This window comes from Hemiscyllium ocellatum, chromosome 39 (genome assembly GCF_020745735.1).
Source record: "Hemiscyllium ocellatum isolate sHemOce1 chromosome 39, sHemOce1.pat.X.cur, whole genome shotgun sequence".
Taxonomy (NCBI): domain Eukaryota; kingdom Metazoa; phylum Chordata; class Chondrichthyes; order Orectolobiformes; family Hemiscylliidae; genus Hemiscyllium; species Hemiscyllium ocellatum.
In genome coordinates, this window is record NC_083439.1 from 751,317 (window position 1) to 778,698 (window position 27,382).

At 41.2% G+C, this 27,382-nt stretch overlaps 1 protein-coding gene across 2 annotated transcripts in view; it reads left to right on the plus strand.

Annotated features, from left to right (window-relative positions):
* The window catches only part of trpm7 (transient receptor potential cation channel, subfamily M, member 7), a 181,894-nt gene that overhangs the window by 82,426 nt on the left and 72,086 nt on the right, over nucleotides 1-27,382 (plus strand). For both annotated transcript variants that reach the window (XM_060853075.1, XM_060853076.1), the window contains exons 4-17: nucleotides 2,249-2,447; nucleotides 4,722-4,935; nucleotides 5,343-5,467; nucleotides 5,571-5,742; nucleotides 7,873-8,047; nucleotides 12,487-12,610; nucleotides 15,116-15,188; nucleotides 21,082-21,182; nucleotides 21,401-21,535; nucleotides 22,090-22,143; nucleotides 23,539-23,679; nucleotides 24,220-24,354; nucleotides 24,636-24,916; nucleotides 26,118-26,346. In XM_060853075.1, coding sequence (XP_060709058.1) covers nucleotides 2,249-2,447; nucleotides 4,722-4,935; nucleotides 5,343-5,467; nucleotides 5,571-5,742; nucleotides 7,873-8,047; nucleotides 12,487-12,610; nucleotides 15,116-15,188; nucleotides 21,082-21,182; nucleotides 21,401-21,535; nucleotides 22,090-22,143; nucleotides 23,539-23,679; nucleotides 24,220-24,354; nucleotides 24,636-24,916; nucleotides 26,118-26,346 — 2,158 coding nt within the window. The remainder of the gene's footprint in view (nucleotides 1-2,248; nucleotides 2,448-4,721; nucleotides 4,936-5,342; nucleotides 5,468-5,570; nucleotides 5,743-7,872; nucleotides 8,048-12,486; nucleotides 12,611-15,115; nucleotides 15,189-21,081; nucleotides 21,183-21,400; nucleotides 21,536-22,089; nucleotides 22,144-23,538; nucleotides 23,680-24,219; nucleotides 24,355-24,635; nucleotides 24,917-26,117; nucleotides 26,347-27,382) is intronic.

Sequence of the window (27,382 nt, forward strand, 5' to 3'; positions counted from 1 at the left end):
GGTTTAACATGATTCATTTCAAACAGATAAACCATAATTTAGCATCTGGCATGTGTGCTCCTTGAAATTCTGGCAGTCGGCCAAACAAAATAATGTATTAACAAGATTCTAAATCAAGCTTGCTGCTTGGCAAGGTACTGTTGATTAGGGGGAAAAAAAACCTTGCATGTGTATGGTGCTTTTCATAATCTTGGGATATCCAAAAACACACTGCATTCAAACCAATTATTGTTAATAAAGCTTGTTGCTTCTGTATAGATGCTAAGCTCTGCAATTAAAGCTATCTATTCTAATCACGTTTTTCTCTGATTTCATCACATCATTTTTATAGATTTACCTTTTCAAATACTTCCTTAACTGATCACCTCCATCTCAGTTTTTAAGGCATTCCATGTTGTAATAATCCTTGGTGAAAAATTCTCAGCTTGCCTTTTGCTCCATCTAAACTTCATCATTCCAATGCCCTCCTGGCTGGTCATCCACTTCCTAGCCTCTCTGAACTTCAGCTTATCCCGAGTTCGGCTTACTGTGTCATAACTTGCATGAAGTCTCAATCATCTATTTTTCGCTGCTCATTAACATATGCCAGCTCCCAGTTCAGCAACAGCTCAATTATAAACTCTCATCCTTGCTTCAATACTGTCTGTGGTCTTGTTCTTCTTTCTAACCATCTCCAACTCCACAACTCTCAAATCTGTGCTGCTGCCATTCTGACCTTTTTTTTATTCAGTTTCCTTTTTAGTAGCTTCACTATTGGTGGTTATGTCTTCTGCTGCTACGTCCCTGAGCACTGGACCTCCCTAAATACACCTCTTTCCCCTGCGCACACCCCAGCTCTGTCAAATATATCTTTTTGACCAAACTTTGGTTGCCTGGCTTCATATTGCCTGAAGAGGATCTGGAGCAAATTTTGCTCTATAATGCCTCTGGATGTTTTATCAGACATAATGTTATTTCCTTATTCCTTAGTGATTTAAATCCAGAGTCTATGCTCCCTTGTTAGTGTTCTTTCAACCAGTGAAAATAATTCTGCAATTGTATCAGTCTTCATTTTGAAAATCTTTTGGAACCATCCGTAACCTACTCTGCTCCAATTTTAAGAGATCCCAACTGTTTGAAGTTGTCTGTGTAACTAAAGCACTTGATCCAAATGAGGTTTTCAACCATTTTCCAAGACTACAGTTTCATATGACAGTGCGCAAATATCTTGCCCCACTCATGCCATATCCTAAATAATGCCTCCACTGCTTATTCTAGAATTTAATTTTAATTTTTTTCTTTGTCTTCCACCAGTCTAAAGTTATGTGTGCATGCACTCATATCTTTCTCTCTTTTCAGGTTAAAGCAAAACCTAGCCATTAATATTATGCGTTTCTTCACTGTTGTTGACCCAAGATATACGTTGAATTGAATGGCATTTGCCATCCATCTTCCCTTCTATCTGTATTCATCCTCAGTTTGTCCTGCTGTCTAACTTGACACTGACAGATTCCACTTCAATGTATATCCAAAATATACTGTTGTGATTAAATTACTTTGAATGAAAATGAAAGATCTTTTCTTAATTTCAACAAAATTATTTCCATAGACATAAAAAAAAATCAGTGAAGCTGGGGAGAGGATGTAAGTGTTGGAGAGTGCCCTAAGTTGGTGTATAGTCATGGTTTAGGAGAAAGTGAGGACTGCAGATGCTGGAGATCAGAGCTGAAAATGTGTTGCTGGAAAAGCGCAGCAGGTCAGACAGCATCCAAGGAGCAGGAGAATCGACGTTTCGGGCATGAGCCCTTCTTCAGGAAGGGCTGTCATTCCTGAAGAAGGGCTCATGCCCGAAACATCGATTCTCCTACTCCTTGGATGCTGCCTGACCTGCTGTGCTTTTCCAGCAACACATTTTCAGTATAGTCATGGTTTAAACTGCTTATAATTTTAATTGAATGAGGGTCCCTTAAAGTGCCTGAAATTTGAAAAGTGTTGTAGTTAATAAATTATGATTGTATCATCTCCAATCTGCCTACTAAAGTTTGTTTTTCTCCATGCTTAGAGCGTCTATTTAAATGATGCATATTCTATCACCTTGACAAATGGGTAATGACTGAAAATTGTAGATTTGATTTAAGTTGAGGTATTTTTATAAAAGGTAATTTTAGAATTTGCAAGATGCCTTTTTCAAAACCTTTTTTTACTTGGAGTAGGTCATGACATGTTGCACTTACAAAGTCTTAATTCACGATCATCTGCATTCTGACAGGTGTTGTTGTGGCCGCCTCGTCCGGCAGCATCTTGGCTTCACTGCAAGCCTGGCAATGAAGTATTCCGATGTAAAATTGGGTGAGACTGAAAACTTGGAGAAAGAGGAGTGGTCAGTGGAAAAACATACTAATGAGAGTCCGACAGATGCTTATGGAGTTATTAACTTTCAGGGAGGGTCGCATTCTTACAGGGCTAAGGTTTGTAGAATTTGAGTTCTGTTTCTTTATAGATGTATTAAGTTAATCAAGTGATTCTGTACACCATAGTTGATTTTGTGTCAATTTAGTGAGGTACTTGTTCTGGTATCTGCAGTCAAAATGTTACCTTGAATATGAGATGCTGCCTAGGTTCAGTTGTCCAGCTGTCGGAATGACACATTTTTAAAGCCCTTTAGAAGGAAAAGTCATATGACAAGTTTTATTTTCCAACTGAAGGAAGTTGATTCTGATCTGTCAAATATTCGTATTCAACAAAACTAACCTACAGTGACTAATGAATACTCTACTGTAGTGTTTCATTTCTGTTTGGTCAAGCTCACTTGTTATAAAAATTTCTGAGGGTAGCATGTTTTTGTGAATTATGTTTGTTGATAAATTTAGTGAAATTCTTCACCTTTGAAGAGGCAGCAACATACTTGAAGCATGAATTTGTAAGAAAACGCAGGACATGCACATATTTTGGTTTTCAACAGAAGTAACTTTTCTTACTGTATATACTCGTGTATAGGTTGATCTCAGGTCCACCCCTTATTTTGACCAAAAAATCTTGTATTTTCCATATAATCTCATATAAAAGTTGACCCTACTATATCCCATTAATTCGCAGTTATTCATTCATTCTAGTTAGTCTGTTCATCACTCTTTGTTTACCATGTTGCATCTCTATGCATTCATTCATGACTACTTACTGCATTTGGTTTACCACTGCACACTCACTTTGATTGATTGATTCATTCATTCAGACCGATATTAACTCTATCGGTACTTATTGCACTTTGTTCACTATACATGCAAAAGTTAATATTGCTAAAATGTTAATCATTTTAATTGTGCCATCATGTCTGAATGAAAGTAAGATATATTCGCTACATACCAATATATCATTAATTCTTTTACAAGTTTGTTAATGTTGTTGAGGTTCATAACAAAGGAGAGTAAATGGAGGGGGGGAAATGGAAGAATTTGGCGGGAAAATTCAAGATGCTTACATATTCCAAACTTAATGTTTAATTTTCAATCTGCCATTATACCAGGCCATGAAGGTGTTGAACAGTGTAATTTTGCAGGATTTGAATGAATCATTGACATGTTAAATTTTCAGATTGGATTCTTGCTTTTATCCAGTTATTACATTTACCATAATTCATTGTGTTTTTCTTCTTCACCTGAAATTGCTTGTGCGATCAAATCAACTTTTGTTAATAAGATGGTATTTTGAACTGCAGCATTAATTTCAGCCCCTCAAAACTTGTGCCCATGTATTAGTTGACCCCCTAATTTCATCTTTAAGCAGCCACCTTCAAAATTTGACCTATACAGGAGTATATATGGTACTTATTTGTTCATGAGATGTGGGCATCACAGATTGGGGCAGCTAAGACATTGGTATCGACATGCCGCCTTGAACCACAGTCCATGCATTCGCTGCCCTTGTCCTCCTGGGTGGTAGAGGTTGAGAGTTATCAGAGGATCCCTGGATGAGTTATTGTAGATAATACACACTGTTACTCCTGACTGCCGATGGTGACAGGAGTGATTGTTGAAGCTAGTAGATTAAGTGCCCATCCGTGGGCTGCTTTGTCCTGAATGGTGTCATTGTTGGAGCTGCACTCATCTGAGCAAATGGATTGCATTCTGTCATGTTCCTAACGTGTGCCTTCCAGATGGTGGACAGGCTTTGAGGAGTCAGGAAGTGACTTACTCACTGCAGAGTTCCAAGTTTCTGATCTTTTGATTGTAGGTTTGCATGTTTTCTGTTATGTAATAAAAGGTATACCTAATGTTGCAAGAGCCTGAAATTCTGTTTTGAAAGTCAAACATAATATTATGTTCTTCTGCACATTCAGCCCTGAGGAAGGTTTTGAGAATGGTTACTTTGGAGGCCTTTATAAGTATAAGTTTGAATCAGCTGCTTGAAAGTACCTGATAGTAGCCCACAGCAGCTCGCTTAATCTTGTTCACTTCTGTTGTAGTTGAACTCCATTCATGTAGATAGTTGTCTTTGGCAGTCTGGAAGAGCGTGTGTGATTCTGATTTCTCAAGGGGCTTCATGTACAATGAGTTACTTTGAAATGCAGTCACTGACAATTAATTTAGAGTTGGCCAAGTGAGGAGTTGACTAATGTATTGTGTGAATCCTATTGTAATCAAGATTGAAGTTAAATTTGTGATAATGAACAAAAAGATTTTTTTTCCATTTGGGAATTGTGTGCAACTGACCGATATCCATATCTTTTTATTGAAATGGCACAGTATGCGCGACTGTCCTATGACACAAAGCCTGAAGCTATTTTAAGACTAATGCTGAAAGAATGGCAAATGGAATTACCTAAACTTGTCATCTCCGTACATGGAGGAATGCAAAACTTTGAACTTCATCCACGCATTAAGCAGGTTGTTGGAAAAGGCTTAATCAAAGCAGCTGTGACCACAGGAGCCTGGATTCTAACTGGAGGAGTGAATGCAGGTATTTCAAAAAGAAATGCTGAACAATTGACAGGGTAATTGCTGATCAATGGCTTGGTTAGGATTCAATGATGTTCTGTCGAATTCCTCACTTGCCTGGTACGTTAACAGATTTTTGCAGGTAAATAAAAGGGGGAGTGAAGAGTTAGACCTGCATAGTCCATCTGTACCTGTAAATTCACTAAAAGCATTTTTAGTAGTTATTTTAAATAAGTCAGGCTCCATTGATGTTGATCATCAAAAGCTATGTTTGCTACTGATTGGAAAACATTAAAATGGGCTATGGTTTCCAATGTTGATAGGAGGATATGTGCATAATATGAGTCCACTTAATTTTTGGTCTGCTCCTTAAGCAAGACCAGTTTGAACTCTTCCACCTGCTATTATTTAAATATTGTTTTCTTCTAGGTGTTGTGAAGCATGTTGGTGATGCACTGAAAGAACACATTTCACGTTCATCTCGGAAGATTTGCACAATTGGAATTTCCCCTTGGGGTGTGATTGAAAATAGGAATGATCTTATTGGAAGAGATGTGAGACCATGATATTTCAATTGAAGTTCAGCATTGTTGAATTTTAAGTCCTTTCCTTAAAAAAAAATTTTCATGTAACTCGATATTTGTCTTTAATTTGCAGGTTATCACCCCATACCAGACATTACTGAACCCTCTGAGTAAGCTGAATGTTCTAAACAGTTTGCATTCCCACTTTATTTTGGTTGATGATGGAACAGTTGGGAAATATGGTGCTGAAGTAAGGCTTCGGAGGGAGCTGGAAAAACACATCAGTCTTCAGAAGATTCATGCAAGTGAGTTCAGACATTCCTAGACCAAGGAATGGCAAATATTGAACAATAATTTGTAAATATAGATTAATAGCCTGGAGTCTTGTTCACTTGTCATTTGAGTTACCCAATTAGAATATGAAATTAGGAAAGAGTCTATAATTGTACAATTTATGGGTACCACTTAATTCTCTTGGCTATGTAGCCAGTTTGTGATGCAGGGCAATGGCAAAAGCATGAGTACAATTCCAACACTAACTGAGGTTACCATGAAGGATTCTCCTTCTCAACATCTCCCCTCAGCTGAGGCATGGTTACCCTCCAGTTAAATTGCCACCAGTTGACTTCGTGTCTCTAATGAGAAAGCAGCCATATGGGAACTTTATCTGTATTTTTGTGTGGTAATTCATTTGAGCAAACCACTTCAGTGTTCATTTGATCATGATTAGAGATAGTCAACATGGATTTGTGCGTGGGAAATCATGTCTCACAAACTTGATTGAGTTTTTTGAAGAAGTAACAAAGAGGATTGATGAGGGCAGAGCAGTGGTCTTGATATACATGGACTTCAGTCAGGTATTTGACAAGGTTCCCTATTGGAGACTGGTTAGGAAGGTTAGATGTCATGGAGTACAGGGAAAACTAGCCATTTGGAGACAGAAGTGGCTCAAAGGTAGAAGACAGAGGATGGTGGTGGAGGGTTGGTTTTTTCAGACTGGAGGCTTGTGATCAGTGGAGTGCCACAAGGATCGGTGCTCGTTACACTACATTTCATCATTTATGTAAATGATTTAATGTGAGTATAAGAGGTATGGTTAGTAAGTTTGCAGATGATACCAAAATTGGAGGTATAGTGGACAGCGAAGAAAGTTACCTCAGATTACAACAGGATCTTGATCAGGTGGGCCAGTGGGCTGAGGAATGGGAAGATGGAGTTTAACTTGGATAAATGCGAGGTGCTGCATTTTGGGAAAGCAAATCTTAGCAGGACTTCTACACTTAATGGTAAGGTCTTCGGGAGTGTTGCTGAACAAAGAGACCTTGGAGTGCAAGTTCATGGCTCTTTGAAAGTGGAGTCACAGGTAGATAGGATAGTGAACAAGATGTTTGGTATGCTTTCCTTTATTGGTCAGAGTATTGAGTACAGGAGTTGGGAGGTCATGTGGCGGCTGTACAGGACATTGGTTAGGCCACTGTTGGAATATTGTGTACAATTCTGGTCTCCTTCCTATCAGAAGGATCTTGTGAAACTGGAAAGGGTTCAGAAAAGATTGACAAGGATGTTGCCAGGGTTGGAGGATTTGAGCTATAGGGAGAGGCTGAACAGGCTGAGGCTGTTTTTGTTGGAGTGTCGGAGGCTGAGGGGTGACCGTTTAGAGGTTTATAAAATCATGAAGGATATGGTTAGGATAAATAGACAAGGTCTTTTCCCCAGGGTCGGAGAGTCCAGAACTAGAGGGCATAGTTTTAGGATGAGAGGGGAAAGATATAAAAGAGACCTAAGGGGCATCTTTTTCACACAGAGGGTGGTACGGGTGTGGAATGCCAGAGGAAGTGGTGGAGGCTGGTACAATTGCAACATTTAAGAGGCATCTGGATGGGTATATGAATAGGAAGGGTTTGGAGGGATATGGGCTGGGTGTTGGCAGGTGGGACTGGATTGAGTTGGGCTGTTAGCATGGACAAGTTGGACTGAAGGGTCTATTTCCATGCTGTACATCTCTATGACTATATGTCTGGGAGGCAGTTTAAAAGTTATGTTATTTAAACAAGACGCTCAATTTTAGATTTTTTTTTCTTATAGCTACATTGAGCAGTGTCTTTTGGGATGATGAATACTATTATTTGAGTTCAACTCCAGCCCACACAACATTTTCAGTATCACAATGGTAGTGATCTGGTGCCTGATGTATTTGCTGCTTGCTCAGCAGCGTGCAGCTGGTAATGACTTTTTCAAGAGGCTCCTGGATGCAAACTGATTTCTTTAGGTATACTTTGTACTTGTCTCTGATCGTGTCAGATCATCACATTTTTACTCTGGTTTGCCATTCATATGAATTAGTATCTTCTTACAAAAGTACTTTTATTCTCCTTCTGTCTTCTAAGCATGAGTAAAAATAAAATTTCTTTGTTAATGTTGTTGCCTTTTTACAGGAATTGGCCAAGGTGTGCCAGTTGTTGCTTTGATATTTGAAGGTGGCCCTAATGTAATCCCCACTGTGTTGGAATATCTTCTGGAGAACCCCCCAGTTCCTGTTGTGGTGTGTGAAGGAACAGGTCGGGCTGCAGATCTCCTGGCCTACATGCATAAACAGACTGAGGAGGGAGGGTAAGAAACTGACCTTTAATCTATGCATGAGCATCTCGTTTGACAGTATGGAGAAATGAATGTGGTGTACTTGTGTGTTAATTAATGTTGAACCAGTCTGCTTATTTAAGTTGTCTGAATCTGAAATAAAGCAGGAACTGCTGGAAACACTCAGCAATTCAGACAGCATATATGGAAGGGTCAACAATTGACCTTTCAGATTAATGACTTATCAGAACTCCTTTTTTTTCTTTTCCTATATATGTATTATTGTTCATAGATATAGGAGCAGAATGAGGCCATTTGGCCCATTAAGTCTGCCATTCGATCAAGGCTGATGTGCTCCTCACCCCCATATCCCTTCAACCTGTTCAGAGTCAAAATGTGGTGCTGGAAAAGCACATCAGGTGAGGCAGCATCCAAGGAGCAGGAGAGTCAACGTTTTGGGTTTAAGCCCCTCATCAGGAATGTGGATGGGGACCCCAGGGGTGCTGAGAGATCAAAAGGAAGAGGGTGGGGCTGGGGGGGGGGGGAAGGTAGCTAGGAACTCAATAGGTAGATGAAGGTGGGAGAGTGATAGGTTGGAGTGGTTAGTGGGAAGGAAGATAGGACAGTTCAAGAGGGCAGTGTCGAGTTGGAGGGTTGTATCTGGGATAAGATGGAGGGAGGAGAGATTTGGAAACTGGTGAAATTGACATTGATTCCATGTGGTTGGAGGGTCCCAAGGCCTAAGATGAAGTGTTTTCTTTCTTCAGACATCGGGTGGCTAGGATTTGGTGGTGGAGGATGCTCAAGACTCCCATGTCCTTGGCAGACTGGAAGTTGTAGGGTGGGGTCGAAGGTTCGACCACAGGGATGGTGGGGTTGTTTGGTGCATGTGTCCCAGGGATGTTCCCTGAAACGTTCTGTGAGTTAGCGTCCTGTCTCCCCAATGTAGAGGAGACCACATCAAGAGCAACAGACACAGTAGATGAGGTGTTTGGAGGTGGAGGAAAATCTGTGCTGTCTGTGGAAGGATCCTTTGGGGCCTTGGATGGAGGTGAGAGGGGAGGTGTGGGCACAGGTTTTGCACTTCCTGCAGTGGCAGGGGAAGGTGCCAGGAGGGGAGGGTGGGTTAGTGAAATGTGTGGATCTATTGAGGGAGTTGTGGAGGGAATGGTCTCTGCAGAATGCTGAGGAGTGGGGAAGGAAATATATTTCTGGTGGTGGGGTCTGACTGTAGAGGGCTGAAATGGCAGAGGATGATGCTTTGCATCCGGAGATGGGTGGAGTGGAAGGTGAGGACCATAGGGGTTCTATCCTTGTTGCAGTTGGAGGAGTGGGGTTCAAGGGCAGAGGTGCGGGAAGTTGAAGAGATGTGCTGGAGGGCATTGTTGACCATGTGGGAGAGGAAATTGTGGTCCTTGAAGTAAGAGACCAGATGGTATGTTCTAGAGTGGAATTGGTCCTCTTGGGAGCAGATATGGCAGAGGTGGAGGAATTAGGACTAAGGAATAATGTTTTTACAGGAAGGTGCGGTGGATGGAGATACAGTCCAGGTAGCTGTGGGAGTCGGGTTTGAAGTAGATATCCATGTTGAGTTGGTCGCCGGAAATGGAGATGGAGAGATCCTGGAAGGGGAGGGAAGTATCTAAATAGTCCAGGTGAACTGAAAGGTGTTCGTAAAGTTGATGAACTGTTCAGTCTCCTCGAGGGAGCGTGAGGTCAATAAGCTCATCCACCCTGCAGTCCCCGTTCCACATAGTGAGCAAGGTTCTTGAACTTGGACAAGGGCTGAGGCTCCTGTAACTCTAACTCCTAGATATCTCGACCTACCTCACCCATAACCACACACTCCTGTCCTTGACCACTGGCAGAATTAGAGTTAGTTAGTCTAAGGGGTATGACTGTCTCCTGAAGCACAGTGTCCAGGTAACTCTTCTCCCTCGCTGATGAGTCCCAATGTTTGAAGCTCAGACTCCAGCTCATTGACTCTGAGCTGGAGTTCCTTGTGCAACTAACATTTACTACAGACATAGTCACCTGGAATGATAATGGAGTCCACCAGCACCCACATCATACAGGAACAACACATCAATTGACCCTGATCTTTATTTAAATTAAGCTTTGAAATTTAAAAAAAATTATTTTAATATCTCTGCATATTACCTCAGTCTAAACACAAGTTGCAACCAATTATGTGTCTGTGACATCTTCAATGCTTTGGAATACTGTACTGTCTTTTCTGGAATTTATTTGGTTGCATTCCTGCTGCTTCTGGTTGCCAGTTACAGGTTGGTTGTAATGGCTGGTATATTGGGTTTCGGTCTGTGTGCTTATTGATGGAGTGCATGGATGAGTGCCATACTTCTAGAAATTCCCTGGCCGTCCTCTGTTTAGCTTGTCCTCTGTATTGTCCCAGTCAAATTTGTGGTCGTCTGTCTGTATGGCTACTAGGGACAGCTGGTCGTTTAGTGGCTAGTAGTTGTTCGTGGGTACAAATTGCTAGTTGTCTGCTTGTTTGTACTATATAGTGTTTTGTGCAGTCTTTGCATGGAATTTTGTAAATTACGTTAGTCATGCACATGATGGATATAGGGTCTCTTGTCCTGGTGAGGTGTTGTCTGAACGTGGCTGCTGTTTTATGGGCTATCATGAATCCCAATGGTGGGGGAAGTCTGGCTGTTAGTTCTGAGACTTTTTTAAAATGTAAGCTAGCATGTTGGGTCTTGGCACGTCCTTGTCGTGTTGTTTGTCTCTTAGGCATCTGTGGAAGAAGCTGCAGGGATATCCATTCTTTAGAGATCATTATCTTCGCTTTGCAGGTTGGCAGTGCTGCAGTGTGTTATAGCCCTTTTGAACAGGATCCTAATGCAGCTTCTGTTGTGTGTTTGGGTGGTTGCTATTGTAGTTCAGGATCTGGTCCATGTGTGGCTTTCCTGTACATTTTTGTGGTGCATTCACTGTTTTGCGTTCTTGCTACATCACATCCCCAGGAATGGGAGTTGATTGTTGGCTTCCTCCTCTTGTAAATCTGATCTCTGTCAACATGGTGTTGATAATCCAGTGTGTTCTTGATTTCTGTTTTCTTAATAATTAAAAAAGTATCATTCATGTATCTGATCCAGAGTTTGGTTAGCCTAGTTGCCATACACACAGATGACAAGGACTGTAAATTTGACTGGGACAACGCAACGATCGTAGGTCAAGCTAAACAGAGGACAGAGAATTTCTAGAAGCATGGCACTCATAATTCAACAAATTCAAATTTAGCAGACTCCCTACTAACCAATCAAATCACAGCCCTCCTTTGACGTCATTTTTCAGTTTCCCCCTCAGAATCAGAAACCCTTACCTTCCAGGCTGCTCTCCGTCCTGTCCCCCTCAGCTTCACTGATGAAGGTTTGTGAAACTGAACATTTGAAATTTAGTACTTCATGAAAAGTTAAAACACAATGGTTATTGTTCTGAAGTATGTATTTTTTCTGTACGTGAGCCACTTAACTGTGATCCTACTCCTCTACTTACTCATCCAAAACTCCCTCATCCAATATCGTTTTGAATGAAATTATAACTGTTTCATAATAAAGAGGAAGCCCCTTCCTTAGAATGATGAGCATGTAGAATTCTCCTCCATGCAAGGCTATGGAGACCAAGTCACGCAGCACAGAACAGCTCTATCAAGTGTGTCTCAACACTGATCCTACTTCCCAGCACTTGGATCACAGCCTTGAGTGGTATGACATTTCAAGTGCTCACCCATGTACTTTCTAAAGATTGTGAAGTTCCCCACCCCAACTCCCCCCTCAGCAACTGCATTCCACACCCCCACCACACTCTGGGTGATAAGATCTGGAATGCACTGCTGGGGAGGGGAGTTGAGGTGGGGAACTTTACAACCTTTTAAAGTACATGGGTGAGCACTTGAAATGTCACAATGTATTCGAGGGGAAAAAAAAATTTTAGACACTAAACATGTTAAGGATATGAGGGGAGAGTGGGAGTATGACCTTGAAACGGGATCATATTGAATGGCAGAACAGCTGAATGGCATAAATGGCCCAGTCCTGCTCCAGTTTTCCAGATTTAAAACTTCCTTCATGCTAGTACAACTCATCATTTTCTTAAAGACTACTCTCGTCCCATCTAGTAACCCTCTTGGCTACAGTGAAGTAATATCTAAATGCTCAAATTAGTTAATATTGCCAGTAAACAAAGGGAAGTAATAAGAGTATTTTATAAAAATGCTAAAGATGGGTGAATTATTCTCTTCAATTGATCTAAATTGAGCTAACAGTATTTAACACAAGGTATATACCCAATTGGAACTGTATACCACACCCCCACTTACTTGCATGCGCGCGCGCACACATTGGTTTTTTGAAGTATTGATCTGGAGTATTTTTGTTTGGTGAACAACTCACCTGTTCGGTATGGTTCATTGATTTCAGTGTTTAATGTAATTTGTTTGTTCTCCTTAGAATACTTCCAGATGGTTTGGAATTGGAAATTCTCACAACAATCAAAAAAACTTTCAACTTTAGCCAAAGTGAGGCCCATCATCTATTCCAGACTCTGATGGAATGTATGAAGGCGAGGGAACTTGTAAGTTTTGTCACAAATTACTGTGGTGGCCTGGATGGTGCAGTGTATTCCTCGCTGTATTTCTCAGATTCGTGTTTGAATCCAATCCATACTAATTGAACGCACTATGTCTGTATTCGAATTATCTTTAGATGAGTTTTGTCATTTCTCTCTCAATGCAAAATTTGAATATTTCACCTCACATTTAAAAACATATCAGATGTTGATGGCGAAGCTACACTGTAGGGTGCTCAGGGTAGCTTACAATATAGCTGCAGAATACATTATAACAAAGCAAGAAGGGCATTTAACCAAACTATCCTTAATGTCTCCCAGATTGTAACATGAACAGCCATAAAGAACCTTTCTTCCTTTAAAACTTAGCACAGTTTTTTATTCTTCTATAATCACCAATTGTCTATTCTATTGACCCATACTTATTTTGTTTTTATGAAAGCCCTTAATTTCAAATTGTCCCACTGCTTAAATATTGTACTCCATCCTCCACCTGCAAGCAGCTAAGTTCTAGCGTCAGTAATCTTTTGAACTCAGGACTGAGCCTCTTTGTGACTTCCTCTTATCATGGAGAGCAAAACAGAGCTCTCTCCTCCAGGTGTAAAGTTGCCTTGGCTGTTCAGTTTCTTCAGCACAACCTGCTTTTGGATGGTTAAGCACATACCTAACAATGCATCCCATCATTTTATGTAACTGTTTCCTTCCACTGCCTGTGAATATTTAGTTTAAAAAAATCACACACCACCAGGTTACAGCCCAACAGGTTTATTTGGAAGCACTAGCTTTCGGAGCGCAACTCCTTCGTCAGGTGGACTATAACCTGGTGTTGTGTGACTTTTAACTTTGTACACCCCAGTCCAACACTGCCATCTCCAAACCATGTGAATATTTAATCAGTGATTTTCATGATTGAGCTCAAAGCTTTCTGATCTGCTCTGTTTTACCTCTAGGGCAGTGCCATTTAAATGATCCATGTTCACACTTGCTGTCTGTCAAATCAAATGACTTTGTTGAACTTGATCTGCTCCTGATCAGCTCTTTTACATCTGGTCTGTCATTCCCTGGATTTGTTGCGCATCTCGTATCATCATTGGTCATTCCATGCAACTTAGTGGATCACAGCTGAACAGAGTCCAGAGGCATGTATCGATTAGATTAGATTACTTACAGTGTGGAAACAGGCCCTTCGGCCCAACAAGTCCACACCGACCTGCCGAAGCGCAACCCACCCATACCCCTACATTTACCCCTTACCTAACACTACGGGCAATTTAACATGGCCAATTCACCTGACCCGCACATCTTTGGACTGTGGGAAGAAACCAGAGCACCCGGAGGAAACCCGTGCAGACACTGGGAGAACGTGCAAACTCCACACAGTCAGTCTCCTGAGTCGGGAATGGAACCCGAGTCTAAGGCGCTGTGAGACAGCAGTGCTAACCACTGTGCCACCGTGCCGCCCACGAGGGTCGGTTTAGGGCTAATGTCAAAGTGTGTATTCTGTGAAATGGGAGAAAAACTAGGCTTTGTTTTCAAAAATGTAGTGGAGGGTAAGAAAGTCTGTGCATTTGTATAGCACTTTCCACCACTTGGGACAATCTAAAGTGTTTTGCAACCACTCTAATGTGTAGTTACTATTATAGTGTCAGAAATGAGATTTGGAATTTGACTTGGAAATGTAAATATAACTCCTAAACCAAGCCTCTCACTTGATAGCTCGTCACTGAAAGATGTTAGCATAATTTCTATCTCCTCCTCATCCAACACCACCTCATGAAAGTCGTCATATTCGCATTATTGAGGATGGTGTGTTGAAGAGGCATCTTAAGGAATCAAAATGGCTCTTACGTAGTGGATAATTGTAACCTGAACTGCATCTCTCAACCCATGAAACCCTTTACCATGAGTTCCAGGAGGAACAGGCACAGACATGATGTCATCCAGTCTCTTGAATGGGTGCTGAATCAACTAGAGATAAGTCTGAGGTACTAGCAAAGAAAAACTTTGATCTAATCTAATTATGTTCAATGCTTGCCGAAAATTGTCAAGAAATTATTTGTGTGGTTACTTTGGAAAACTTTTCTTGTTTGCTGTACTTGCAATATCACTCAGTTAGTGGGGTTGGTTTACCACAATCACATGGTTACTTAGAGATGTATTCATTCATTAAAATTATGATTTGGAGATGCCGGTGTTGGACTGAGGCGTACAAAGTTAAAAATTTCACAACACCAAGCTATAGTCCAACATGTTTAATTGAAAGCACACTAGTTTTCGGAGGGCCTGTTGAAGGAGCAGCAGTCCGAAAGCTAGTGCTTCCAATTAAACCTGTTGGACTATAACCTGGTGTTGTATGTTTTTTAACTTCATTAAAATCATTTGTCTGCACAAATAGTTGCTGTAAATTTTTTAATGCTTTTAAATGGAATTTTTCATGTAGGAAAACACTCTCAGGAGAAAAGGATAGACTCTCTTTCTTATGAATTTTAATCATATTGCATATGATTTCAGATAACTGTTTATCACATTGGAGCTGAGGAGCACCAAGACATAGATGTGGCCATCCTGACAGCACTGTTAAAGGGTAAGTGTCCTGGGGCTTCAGCATCTTTCTGGGTAGATGTAGCTGAAGCATTTTTTTTAAGTCACACATGGGTTGTGCGCTTTGCTGACTGGGCTAGCATTTTTTTTGCCCAGTATATCAACCTCAATTAAGTTGGTGACTAGATGTGTTTACTTGTTAAATAATTCTCGCAAAGGATATTTAAGAAACAAGATTAAGGTTTTCTAAAATTCTGAAAGATCAGTTTGCTGCTTGACTTTCTGTAAATGCCGAATTCCTACAGAGTAGGAGGCCATTTGGCCCATTGAGTCAGCACCAACCCTCCAAAGAGCATCCCAATCATACCTCCACCCATCCCTATAAACCCGCATGTGTTTTTTTTGTCTGTGGATCACAGACCTAACCTCCACATCCTTGGCCACTCCAGGGCAATTATGTTTTCCTCAGTATGGCCACTCCAACTACCCTTTTGGACTGTGGGAGTAAATTAGAGCACCTGGAGGAAACTCTCTCAGACATGGGGAGAACGTGCAAACTCCACATGGTTGCCCAAGGCTGAAATCGAGTCCAGGTCCCTGACGCTGTGAGGCAGCAGTGCTAGCCACTATGCCATCAGAATGCTGATGCTGAGTAATCTTTCACCAATGTCAGAGTGTAACTAAGTTCCTTTCTATCAGCTCAGGTCTTTTTCTCAGGAGTAATAAATCAAGTAATGATGAGGATGCAAGAAATGGGATTCGTGAAATAGTTGGATAGTACATTTCAATAAAATGTACTTGTATCATATAGATTGCAATCTTAGAAATTTGCTGTGGCAACATAATCATATGTCTGTTTTCATCTCTCATTAACTTAAATTTTATTTAATAAACAAAGGTCAAAGTAGTTTTTGAACTTTGCTGTTCAACCCGAAAGCAGAGTTGTACTGATTTTGAAGCTTGATATGAGCCCTGGAACCCAAATCTTTCCAAGTTGTGGTGTTAGGCACCACACTTTTAAAATTGTGCTTTCATAATGGGAGTTATATACAGGCCTTCAAATAGTAGTCAAGATTTGGGGCATAAGATACACCGAGTTAGAACAAGTGTGGAAGAAAGGCAAGGTTACAGTGATCATGCGGGATTTCAATATGCAGGTGGACTGGGAAAATCGGTTTGGTAATAGATTGCAAAGAAGGAAGTTTGTGGAATGTCTGTGAAATGGTATTTTTGGAGCAGCTTGTAGTGGAGCACACTGAGGAATAGGAAATACTGGATTTAGTCTTGTGGAGAGAGGCAGACTGGATAAGGGAGCTTAAGATAAAGGAAGCCTTCGCAGGCAGTGGTCATAATACAATAGAATTTGAGAGCAAGAAGGTGAAATCAGATGTAACATTATTACAGTTGAATAAAGGCAACTACAGAGGCATGAAGGAGGAGCTGAGGAGAATTAACCAGGAGAGGAGTTTAGCAAGAAAGACAGTGGAACAGCAATGGCAGAAGTTTCTAGCAATAATTCGAGAAATACAGCAGAGATTCATCCTGAGGGAAAAGAAGGATGGTACACAGACGATGAAGCAACTATGGCTGACCAGGGAAGTCAGGAACAGCATGAAAGCATACAGTGTGGCAAAGGACAGTGAGAAGCCAGAGGATTGGAAAGCTTACAAAGACGGAGGAAGAAGATTAAATATGAGGGTAAGCTAGCTATTAAAAGTAGGAAAGATTGCAAGTGTTTCTTTTTATATTTATATTATAGATATATAATGGCGAAAGAGAGACAAAGTGGACATTGGGCCATTGGAAAATTATGCTGGAGAAATAACAATGGGGAACAAAGAAATAGCTGAGGAACTGAATAGGATTTTGCGTGAGTCTTCATGGTGGAAGACATGAGTGAAATCCCAAAAATTCAAGATATTCAGAGGGCAGCGATGAGTACAGTGGTCATCACCAAGGAGAAGGTGTTAGGAAAACTGAAAGGTCCGAAAGTGGATAAATCACCTGGGCCGGATGGATTGCACCCTAGAGTTTTGAAGGAGATAGCTGAAGAGAAAGTAGAGGCTTTAGTAGTAATCTTTCAGGTTTTGCTGGAGTTAGGGATGTCCCAGAGGACTGGAAAATCATTAATGTAACCTTGGTATTTAAGAAGGGAGTAAAGCAAAAGATGGAAAATTACAAACTGATTAGCCTAACCTCGGTCGTGGGTAAGATTTTGGAATCTATTGGGAAGGATGCGATTTCTGAATACTGGGCAGTGCTTGGTAAAATAGTGTAAAGCCAGCATGGTTTCCTCCAGGGGAGGTCATCCCTGACAATTCTGTTAGAATTCTTTGAGGAGGTAATAAGCTGGTTAGACCAAGGACAGCCTATGGATGTTATCTACCTGGACTTCAAGAAGGCCTCTGACAAGGTGCCACACAGTGGGCTGCTGAGTAAGGTTAAGGGCCCATAGTGTTAGAGGCAAGGTGCTAGTATGGATAGAAGATTGGCTGTCTGGCAGAAGGCAGAGATTGGGGATAAAAGAGATCTTCTCAGGATGGCAGCTGGTGACTAGTGGTGTTCGTGATGGTCACTGTTGGGACCACAACTTTTCACTTCATACATTAAAGATGTGGATGAAGGAAATGAGAGCATTCTGGCTAAAGTTGCAGATGATACAAAGATGGGTAGAGGGACAGGTAGGGTTGAGAAGGCAGGGAGGCTGAAGAAAGATTGAGACAAGTCCGGAGAGTGGGCAGGGAGGTGACAGATGAAATACAGTGTAGGAAGGTGTGAGGTCATGCACTTTGGGAGGACAAATAAAGGCATAGAATATTTTCTAAATGGCAAGAAAATTGAGAAGTCTGAAGTGCAAAGTGACTTCGGAGTTCTAGTCCAGATTTCTCTTAAGGTAAACTTGCAGGTTGAGTCAGTAGTTAGGAAGGCAAATGCGATGTTATCGTTCATGTTGAGAGGCCTAGAATATGAAAGCAAGGATGTAACTCTGAGGCTTTATAAGGCTCTGGTCAGCCCACATTTAGAGTATTGTGCGCAGTTTTGGGCCCCATATCTCAGGAAGGATGTACTGGCCCTGGAGCATGTCCAGACGAGGTTTATGAGAATGATCCCAGGAATGAAAGGCTTAACATATGAGGAATGTTTGAGAACTCTAGGTCTGTACTCAGAGTTTGCAAGGACGAGGAGGGATCTTATTAAAACATGCAGGATATTGATAGGCCTGGATAGAGTGGACATTAGGAAGATGATTCCATGATCAGGAGAGATGAGGACCCGGTGGCACAAACTTAGGGAAGACCTTTTAGAATGGAGATAAGGAGAAATGTCTTCAGCCAGAGAGTGATGAATCTGTGGAATTCATTGCCACAGAAGGCTGTGGAGACCCGGTCACTGAGTACATTTAGAACAGAGATAGATAAGTTCTTGATTGCCAAGGGGATCAAAGGCTACAGGGAGAAAGGTTTTCCAACCCCATTTTCCCATTATCAGCCATGATTGAACGGTGGACCAGACTCAATGGGCCGAATGGCTGAATTTCTGTTCCTATGCCCTTATGATGTAAATGATAGAAACAACAAGTTTCAGAATGAAAACCAAAAGAACTGCAGATGCTGTAAATCAGAAACAAAACAGAAGTTTCTAGAAAAGCTCAGCAGGTCTGGCAGCATCTGTAAAGAGAAATCAGAGTTAACATTCTGGGTCCAGTTGCACTTCCTCTGAATAATTCATAAACCTGACTTCCCCAGTCGACCCATTGTCTCAGCCTGCTCCTGTCCCACTGAACTCATATCTGCATACCTTGACACCATCCTGTCCCCCTTCGTCCAGGAAGTCCCCAGTACGTTTGGGACACCACCCACACCCTTCACCTCCTCCAAGACTTTCATTTCCCCAGCCCCCACATGCCTCACCTTCACCATGGACATCCAGTCCCTGCACACACCCCCCCCCCATCACAACAAAGACTGCCAAGCACTCTGTTTTTCCCTCTTTTGCCGTCCCAACCAGTACCCTTCCACTAACACCCTCATCCGCCTGGCCAAACTAGTCCTCACCCTCAACAACTTCTCCTTCCAATACTCCCACTTGCTCCAAACTAAAGGGGTAACCTGGGCACCCACAAGGTCCCAGCTTTGTCAGGTACGTGGAACAGTCAATCTTCCGGAGCTACACCAGCACCAACACCCATCTTTCTCTCAGCTATATCGATTATTGCATCGGTGCTATCTCTTGAAGGGAGGTTGAACAGTTCATCAACTTCACTAACACCTTTCACCCCAACCTCAAATTATCTGGACCAACTCAGACACCACCCTTCCCTTTCTGGACCTCTCCCACTCCATCCCCTGCAACCGACTAACAATACACATCTACTACAAACCCACAGACTCCCACAGTTATTTGGACTACACCTCCTCCCTCCCTGCCTCCTGTAAAAATGCCATCCTTTATTCCCAAATTGCGCCTCCACTGCATCTGTTCCCAGGAGGACCAATTCCACCACAAATCCCAGAGGGCCACCTCCTTCAAAGATCGCAATTTTCCCTCTGACATGGTTGACGATACCGTCCAGCGCATCTCCTCCACTTCCTGCACCTCTGTCCTTGAACCCCATCCCTCCAACCACAAGAAGGACAGAATCCCCCGATCCTCTCCTTCCACCTCATCAACCTCCGTACACATCGAGTCATCCTCTGCCATTTCCTCCATCTACAAACAGATTCCAACAATCCCTATCAGTGTTCTGGACAGACCAATCCCTCCTCAACTCCCTTGTCAGATCCACACTCGTTCCTGACACCTTCCCCTACCACCACAGGGTTGCAAAACCTGCACCCACACCTCCCCCTTACCTCTGTCCAAGACTCCTTCCACATCTGACAGAAATTTATCTGTACCTTCACAAATGCCATCTACTGTATCGATTGCACCCAATGTGGTCTTCTCTACATTGGAGAGACAGGATGCCAACTTGTGGATGTCTCTGGGACACCCGCACTGACCATCGTCACCGCCCCGTGGCTGAACACTTCAACTCCCCCTCCCACTCCACCAAGGACATGCAGGTCCTGGATCTCCTCCATCGCCAAACCCTTACCACCGACACCTGGAGGAAGAACGCCTCATCTTCTGCCTTGCAAACACATGGGATTAATGTGAATTTCACCAGTTTCCTCAGTTTCCCTCCCCGCTACATTATCCCAGTCCCAAGCCTCCAACCTGGCACTGCCCTCTTCACCTGTCCATCACTTTTCTCATCTAACCGCTCCACCCTCCTCTCCAACCTATCACCTTCTTGCCCCACCTCCATCTACCTATTGCATTCCCAGCTACCTCTCCCCACCACACCCACACCCCCACCCCTCCTCCCATTTATCTCTCAGCCCCCTGTCCCACAAGCGTCATTCCTGATGAAGGGCAAATGCCCATAATGTTGATTCCCCTGCTCCTTGGATGCTACCTGACCTGCTGTGCTTTTCCAGCAACACATTTCCAATTACTACTTCAGAATAAGGGAGGTTAGGTGCATGTGTAGAAATTAGAGAAAATAACTTTGAACCGCCAAAAGCTGCTTAATTGATAGCTAATTGGTGGGCCATTTGATTTGTGGTGGGAATTAAAGCTAAAAATGGATCTTACAAGGGTTATTATTCTGCATGCTCTATGGCAAAGCTGCCCATGAACTTGAAGTGGAATTAACTGCAGTCGGCATTTTATTTTTTCTGTCTAAACAGTCTGTCCTACTTGAATATGAACTCATCAATAGTCAGAATATAACCAAACTTTGCAACTGTAACTAGAAACTAGAAAGCCTGGCAATTACTTCTGGCAATGGCTATGACATATGCAACATGAATATACTATGTCGTTTCCACATCCTGTTCCAAATAGGCAGTTCATGTACCTTACTGACGCTATAACTTTTTAAAATTCAGGTACTAATTCATCTGCATTTGATCAGCTGATCTTGACTCTTGCCTGGGACAGAGTGGACATTGCTAAGAACCATGCATTTGTTTACGGGCAGCAGTGGCTGGTATGGAAACATTCATGTTCTTTTCAGGATGGGCTCAGTGCAGCAAATAATGGGATTGCTAATATCAGTAGATTGTTACTTTTTTCTGTCATCGTGAAGTTAATGAGGTAGCTGTTTAAATATAATTTGTCAAGTTCTGATTTCATTTGTTTTTTTTCATGTTTAATGTTACTGAGCAATAGGTCAGATTTTATCACTGAGTTTATTACATGTTACAGGTGGGATCACTGGAGCAGGCAATGTTAGATGCACTTGTTATGGACCGAGTGGAATTTGTGAAACTTCTCATTGAGAATGGAGTTAGCATGCACAAGTTCCTTACAATCCCTAGGCTTGAAGAACTGTACAACACGGTAAGTGCTAGGAAACCCAAAATGTAGCCGTGTTAATCTTGAGTGCATAAATTAGATCTGGACAATAATATGTTTTCAAATTTTATGAAAATATTTCAGATTCTTGAATCACAAACGCTGGTAGTTGTACTAATGACTCCTTATCAACAGGATTGTTTAGATTATCGGTTGACATAAAGTGCATTTTTTGTTAGTTAAGCCTTGACCTTCACTTGTACATTTTGATAGTTTTCATCAATCTGTTCAGGTATGTTATACCTCTGGAACTGGTGGAACTTGCTCTGGTGCCGCTCGGCTCACTGCCATTTTTCGACAGCCGTTCACCTGTACTTATGGTATAATAAAGATTAGGACTATCTAACACAAACATTTTAAGGATATGCTCATAGTTTAAATGCTAGTCACTGCACTTTGAAATTAAATTATTAGCTGTGAAGAATTTTGAGGTCCTGCCGAATGGTTGCTGGCATTAATGTGGATTCTCCCTGCCTTTTCTTTCCTCCTTTGCTGCTCTGAAATACTCTGACCACTTCAATTTTGTTATTTCATTGCAGAAGCAAGGTCCAACCAATCCAACATTACTTCATCTCGTGCGAGATGTTAAGCAGGTAATTTTTTGTTGTTTACCTTCAAGCTACATGGCAGCAGATTGACCTCTGACAAATATTTATGGCAGTTTATAAGCATGAATTTTTTTAAATCTCAGAATTTTACCAATGATCCTTTTAATGTGTCCAAATTATAAATTTTCTTTTAAGTTCTTGCTGTTGATCTATGAAAATAAAAAAAATTGAATGCTGGCATTATGCGATTTTCATGAATATTTAGAGAAACTTTATTTCTCTACCTTTTGTGAATTGTTCTTTGCTAACATTGAATTGCTTCTATCTGATGATAATGGAGGGTGATTTTATGGGGTTAAATTTTTGACAGACCAGCAAAGTGGGTCTGAGACCACAACCACATCAGCCATAATCTCACTGTATGATGGAACAGACTCGACCGGCCAACAATCTATTCTTTAAGGTCATCAACACGTTTCTAGGCAAATGACATCCTTTGTGAAATACAAGTAAAACCAAAATGACTTAATGGCACATTCTAAGAAGAATATTGCTAATGAGGCTCTCTTGATAAAGGCTTTAATGGCCATCTTAAAGTGAACAAAAGCTTACATATTTGACATCAGCTACTGCCACTAAGTTAGTTAACGAGAGGCAGATGGCAGCATCTCTCTGTCTTAATCCAGTGGAAGTATATGTTTTTATCACTTCCTTACATTGGCACCACATCCATAAGTATCTACTCCCTCCACTACTGATGCATCTGTAAGATGACTGCAGAAATTCATCAACGATCCCACGACTACTTGCGTCTAGAAGGACAAGGTCAGTGGACGTATGGGAATGCCACCACCTTCAAGCTGCTCTCCAAGCCCACTCACTATCCTCACTCGGCAATACAATGCTGTTGCTTCACTGTCACTGGGTCAAAAACCCAGAATTCCCTCCCCTGATGACACTGTGGGCCAACCTATAGCAGGTGGACTGCAGCAGTTCATGAAGATAGCTCACTTACCACCTTCTCGAGCAACTAGGGATAGGCAATGAATGCTGGCCAGCTAGCGAAGCACAAGTGAATGAAAGGATTGTGCATAGCAGCTACACTTCAGAGAACTGGATTCAGAATGCCAAGTGGTCACCTAACATCAATAAGAACCATCTAGGAACTTCCTTATTTGATAGCAGGATAGAGCCTTCATTTTTTCTGAATTGTTGCTCTAGTTGACTGCATGAATGATTTTTCTCAACAAATTTTTCTTGGAATGTTTAAGCTATTGTCAAGAAACAGATTTGTTACTTTGAACCTGTTTTTCCATCAAAAAATCCAGTCTCTTGAGAATTGCATGAAGTACAAATTAGCCTTAGCTGTTTACAAGTTTTCCTGGAATAGGATATCGTTGCTGTTGACTGATGTCATTTTTGATGTCTTTTATTCCATAGGGGAACCTCCCTTCAGATTATAAAATCACTTTGATTGATGTGGGCCTTGTCATCGAATACCTAATGGGTGGAACTTATCGATGTACATACACAAAGAAACGTTTCCGAATTATCTACAATAATCTACATGGAAATAATAGGGTACGTTCTCCTCTGGAATACCTCACTAAGTGCCAGCAAATTGATGTCTGCAGTCATGATTAAGTAACAAGTTGGGTGTTGAGGTGGAATCATTTCTGTATTGTCCTACAGTAAAACAAAACTGCAAATGCTGGAAATCTAAAATATACAAAAAACAGAAATTGCCATCAGCATTCCAAAATTTTTGAATTCTGAAGGGAATTGGACTCAAAACATAAACTTCTTTTTTCACAGGTGCTGCCAGACCTGCTAAGTTTCTCCAGCAATTTTAGTTTTAGTTTGTTTCATATTTTCCTACTTTATTTGTTTGGGTGACCTTTAGTCTGTGCCTTCAATGAGCACACAGTTGTTATTTTAACAAAAAGGTTCATTAATGCTCTTAATCATTTTACTCTTTGTGACTCAAGACAAGAAATATGAGAGGTTGTTCCAGGCCTTAATTATAAATGAAAGCAATTTTGTTGGTGATTTTTCAGTTTGATGAGCAAAACCCTGTCAGTAGCATTCTCCTAACAGCCTTTTTTTATATTTTCAATCTAGCGATCTGGACGGCATTCATCAAGTAGTATACCTCAATTGCGTAAGCATCAGGAGTCTCTGACCAATCGAGCAGATAAAAAAGAGAAGACTCGACATAATCACTTCATTAAAACTGCACAGCCTTACAAACCCAAGGTATGAACAGATGGTTTGTATGTTTGTCCTACTTGGATTTCGAACACAGCTTTGTAAAGGATACCAGACACCACCTGTTAATTGTTGTTTCAAGTTGATTTTGGTGTCTTAAAGAAAGCTTTTTGTACTTTGTCAGCACAGTCAGGGTATGGGACAAGCAGCTCCATACGTTATATATTTAATACAAATGCGATCTTGCATCACAGAGCAAGTTGCCATTTCGTTAATTGGTTTCCAGTCAGTGATAAGCAGAATAGCTGACACTCTTTCTGCATTTTCAGCCTGAATCCTCTGTTGATCAGGGGAAGAAAAAGAGAACCAAAGATGAGGTTGTGGACATTGATGATCCAGAGACTAAGCGTTTTCCGTATCCTTTCAACGAGCTGCTCGTCTGGGCTGTATTAATGAAAAGGCAGAAAATGGCCATGTTTTTCTGGCAGCATGGAGAAGAGTCCATGGCCAAGGCTTTAGTTGCATGTAAACTAAATCGATCTATGTCTTGTGAGGCAAAACAGAGTGATGTGGTTGATGATACTTCTGAAGAACTCAAACAGTCTTCCAGGTCAGTCATTATAAAGTGTCCGTGTGTAGACTTGAATAATTATGTAAGTACTTTTGTGTTTGGTGCTAAATAAAGCTGTTCTTTCAGAACAATCCATCCTCAAATTAATAAAATTGTGTACATGTTTACCATATACAAACCAATTCAAATTTACATCTTTTTTTTAAAACATGGATTTCTGTTGGGCTATGTTGCATTTTAACTTCTAGACAAGGAATTTAGTGGGGTCCTGATCCCAGCATTTTGCCAATGTTGCTTTTCAATTGTTGCCTTAGCTGAGAGAAAAGCCGAAGTTGATTCCTTCTCTCAAAAAGAGAAACAAATTCCGAGGGAGAAACCTCTTTCCTGGAAATTGATGGTGCAGCATACTTCGTGGAGCCCTTCATTGTTCCAGTGCACAGTATCCAGTACTGTGTCTTGTAACATCCCTTGTGCTCTGAACGGAAATATTGTTAACAGGCTCGCAGAGAAGATCATGGGAAGGATACCTGACCTCACTTCTCTGAGAACAGTCTCAATAAAGGCATTGATATTTAGGGAAGGAGTTCCAAAGGCCTAGACTTGCTGAAGGCGTCAAGGCCATTTATGGGTGAAAAGATATTTTGTGTTGAGAAGAGGTCAGAATTGGAGGGAAGCAGTACTCTTGAAAGGATGGAGAAAAATAAAAATAAAGTAGGGAGAGGCTACAAAAAAGTTTGAACTCGTGGCTGAGAATTTTCAATTTGGGGGTTCTGAAGCCAAAGATGTTAGATTGTGGATGAATGAGATTTGGTGCCGGATTGGATATGGACAGTAGTGAAAAGCGTGTCATGTGCATGAACCTCTAAATGCAGTGTCAACTTTCAGATGAGGTAAACCTGAGCATTTCTGATACACTTTCTTTTCTGACTTTTATTATAGGTAGCCTAGGACTAAATTTGAACTAGACTTTTTCATAAAATAAAATAACCACTATATTTCCTTGAAATAATGTGTTTAATTTGGAATTAGTAGTGGCTCAGATATAAGCACTCTGTTAGTATGCTTTCTACTTCATTAGAGCTGCCGTTGTACATTTGCAACAGCAGGTACATGTGATCATTTTCATCAGGCTCTCGTTTTTGTTTAAACAAGTGATCAGTATCTCCAACTGAATTGAACTTGAGAGGTGACATTAATGTTTAACCAGTGATTAATGAACATATTGCTATTTTTGTTTCAGTGAATTTGGTCAATTAGCAGTTGATTTACTGGATCAGTCCTTCAGACAAGATGAAACTATGGCCATGAAGTTGCTGACTTATGAATTGAAAAACTGGAGCAACGCGACCTGCCTCAAATTAGCTGTTCATTCAAGACTTCGCCCATTTGTAGCGCACACATGCACCCAAATGCTGCTGTCAGACATGTGGATGGGAAGACTGAATATGAGGAAAAATTCATGGTACAAGGTAACATTGTCACAGGCTGGATAGTAATTAAGTAAATGGCTTAACCAGAAAACAAGCATGATTGGAATAAAAACAGAAAATCCTGGAAATGCTCAGTAGGTCTGGCCACATCTATGGAGTGATAGAGCTGAAAATGAGAGATGGAGACAAATCTGTCCGATTCTGGTGAAGCCATGGACTTGGAACATAAACTCTGTTTCTTAATTCAGAGTCCATCGCAATATTTTGCTTTTGTAACATTATTGGTCTGTGACCTTTCATCAGAATTGGGGGGAAGAAGTTAGAAATGTAATAGTGAGCAGTTGAAAGTGCTCAGGATGGAAAGAAAAGAAGGGTAAGGTCTGTGAATAGCCAAAAGGAAGGAGCGATAAAACACATAGTTCATGTGTAAGCTCAAAGGGAGAAAGAATAAGTCAAACAAAACAAAACAACAGTGCCTAAAGGAGTTGGGATGAGCAGGATTCTGAACAATTGCCATCCAAAAGTATTAAAAATAATAGATGGGGGAAATAGCAAACCAAGACAAAGCAAAACAAACTTAAGGCAGCGATTGTAGAGTCGTACAGCATGGACACAGACCCTTCAGTCCAACCAGTCCATGCCGAACGTAATCCCAAACTAAACTAGTCCCACCTGCCTGCTCCTGGCTCATCGATCTCCAAACTTTTCCTATTCACGTATTGATCCAAATGTCTTTTAAACTGTAACTGTACCAGCATCCATCACTTCCTCAGGAAGTTCATTCCACACATGAACCAACCTCTATGTAAAAATAAAAATTAGCCTCATGTCTTTTTTAAATCTCTCTCCTCTCACCTTAAAAATGTGCCCCGAGTCTCAAAATCCTCTATCCTAGGGAAAAGAAACTACCATTAACTCTATCCTTTCATTATTTTATAAAATAATCAACCTCCGACACTCCAGTGAAAAAGGTCCCAGCTTATTCAGCCTTTCTTCGAACTCAATCTTTCCATACCTGGCAACATCCTGGTAAATATCTTCTGAACCCTCTCTGGCTTGATAACATCCTCCTTTG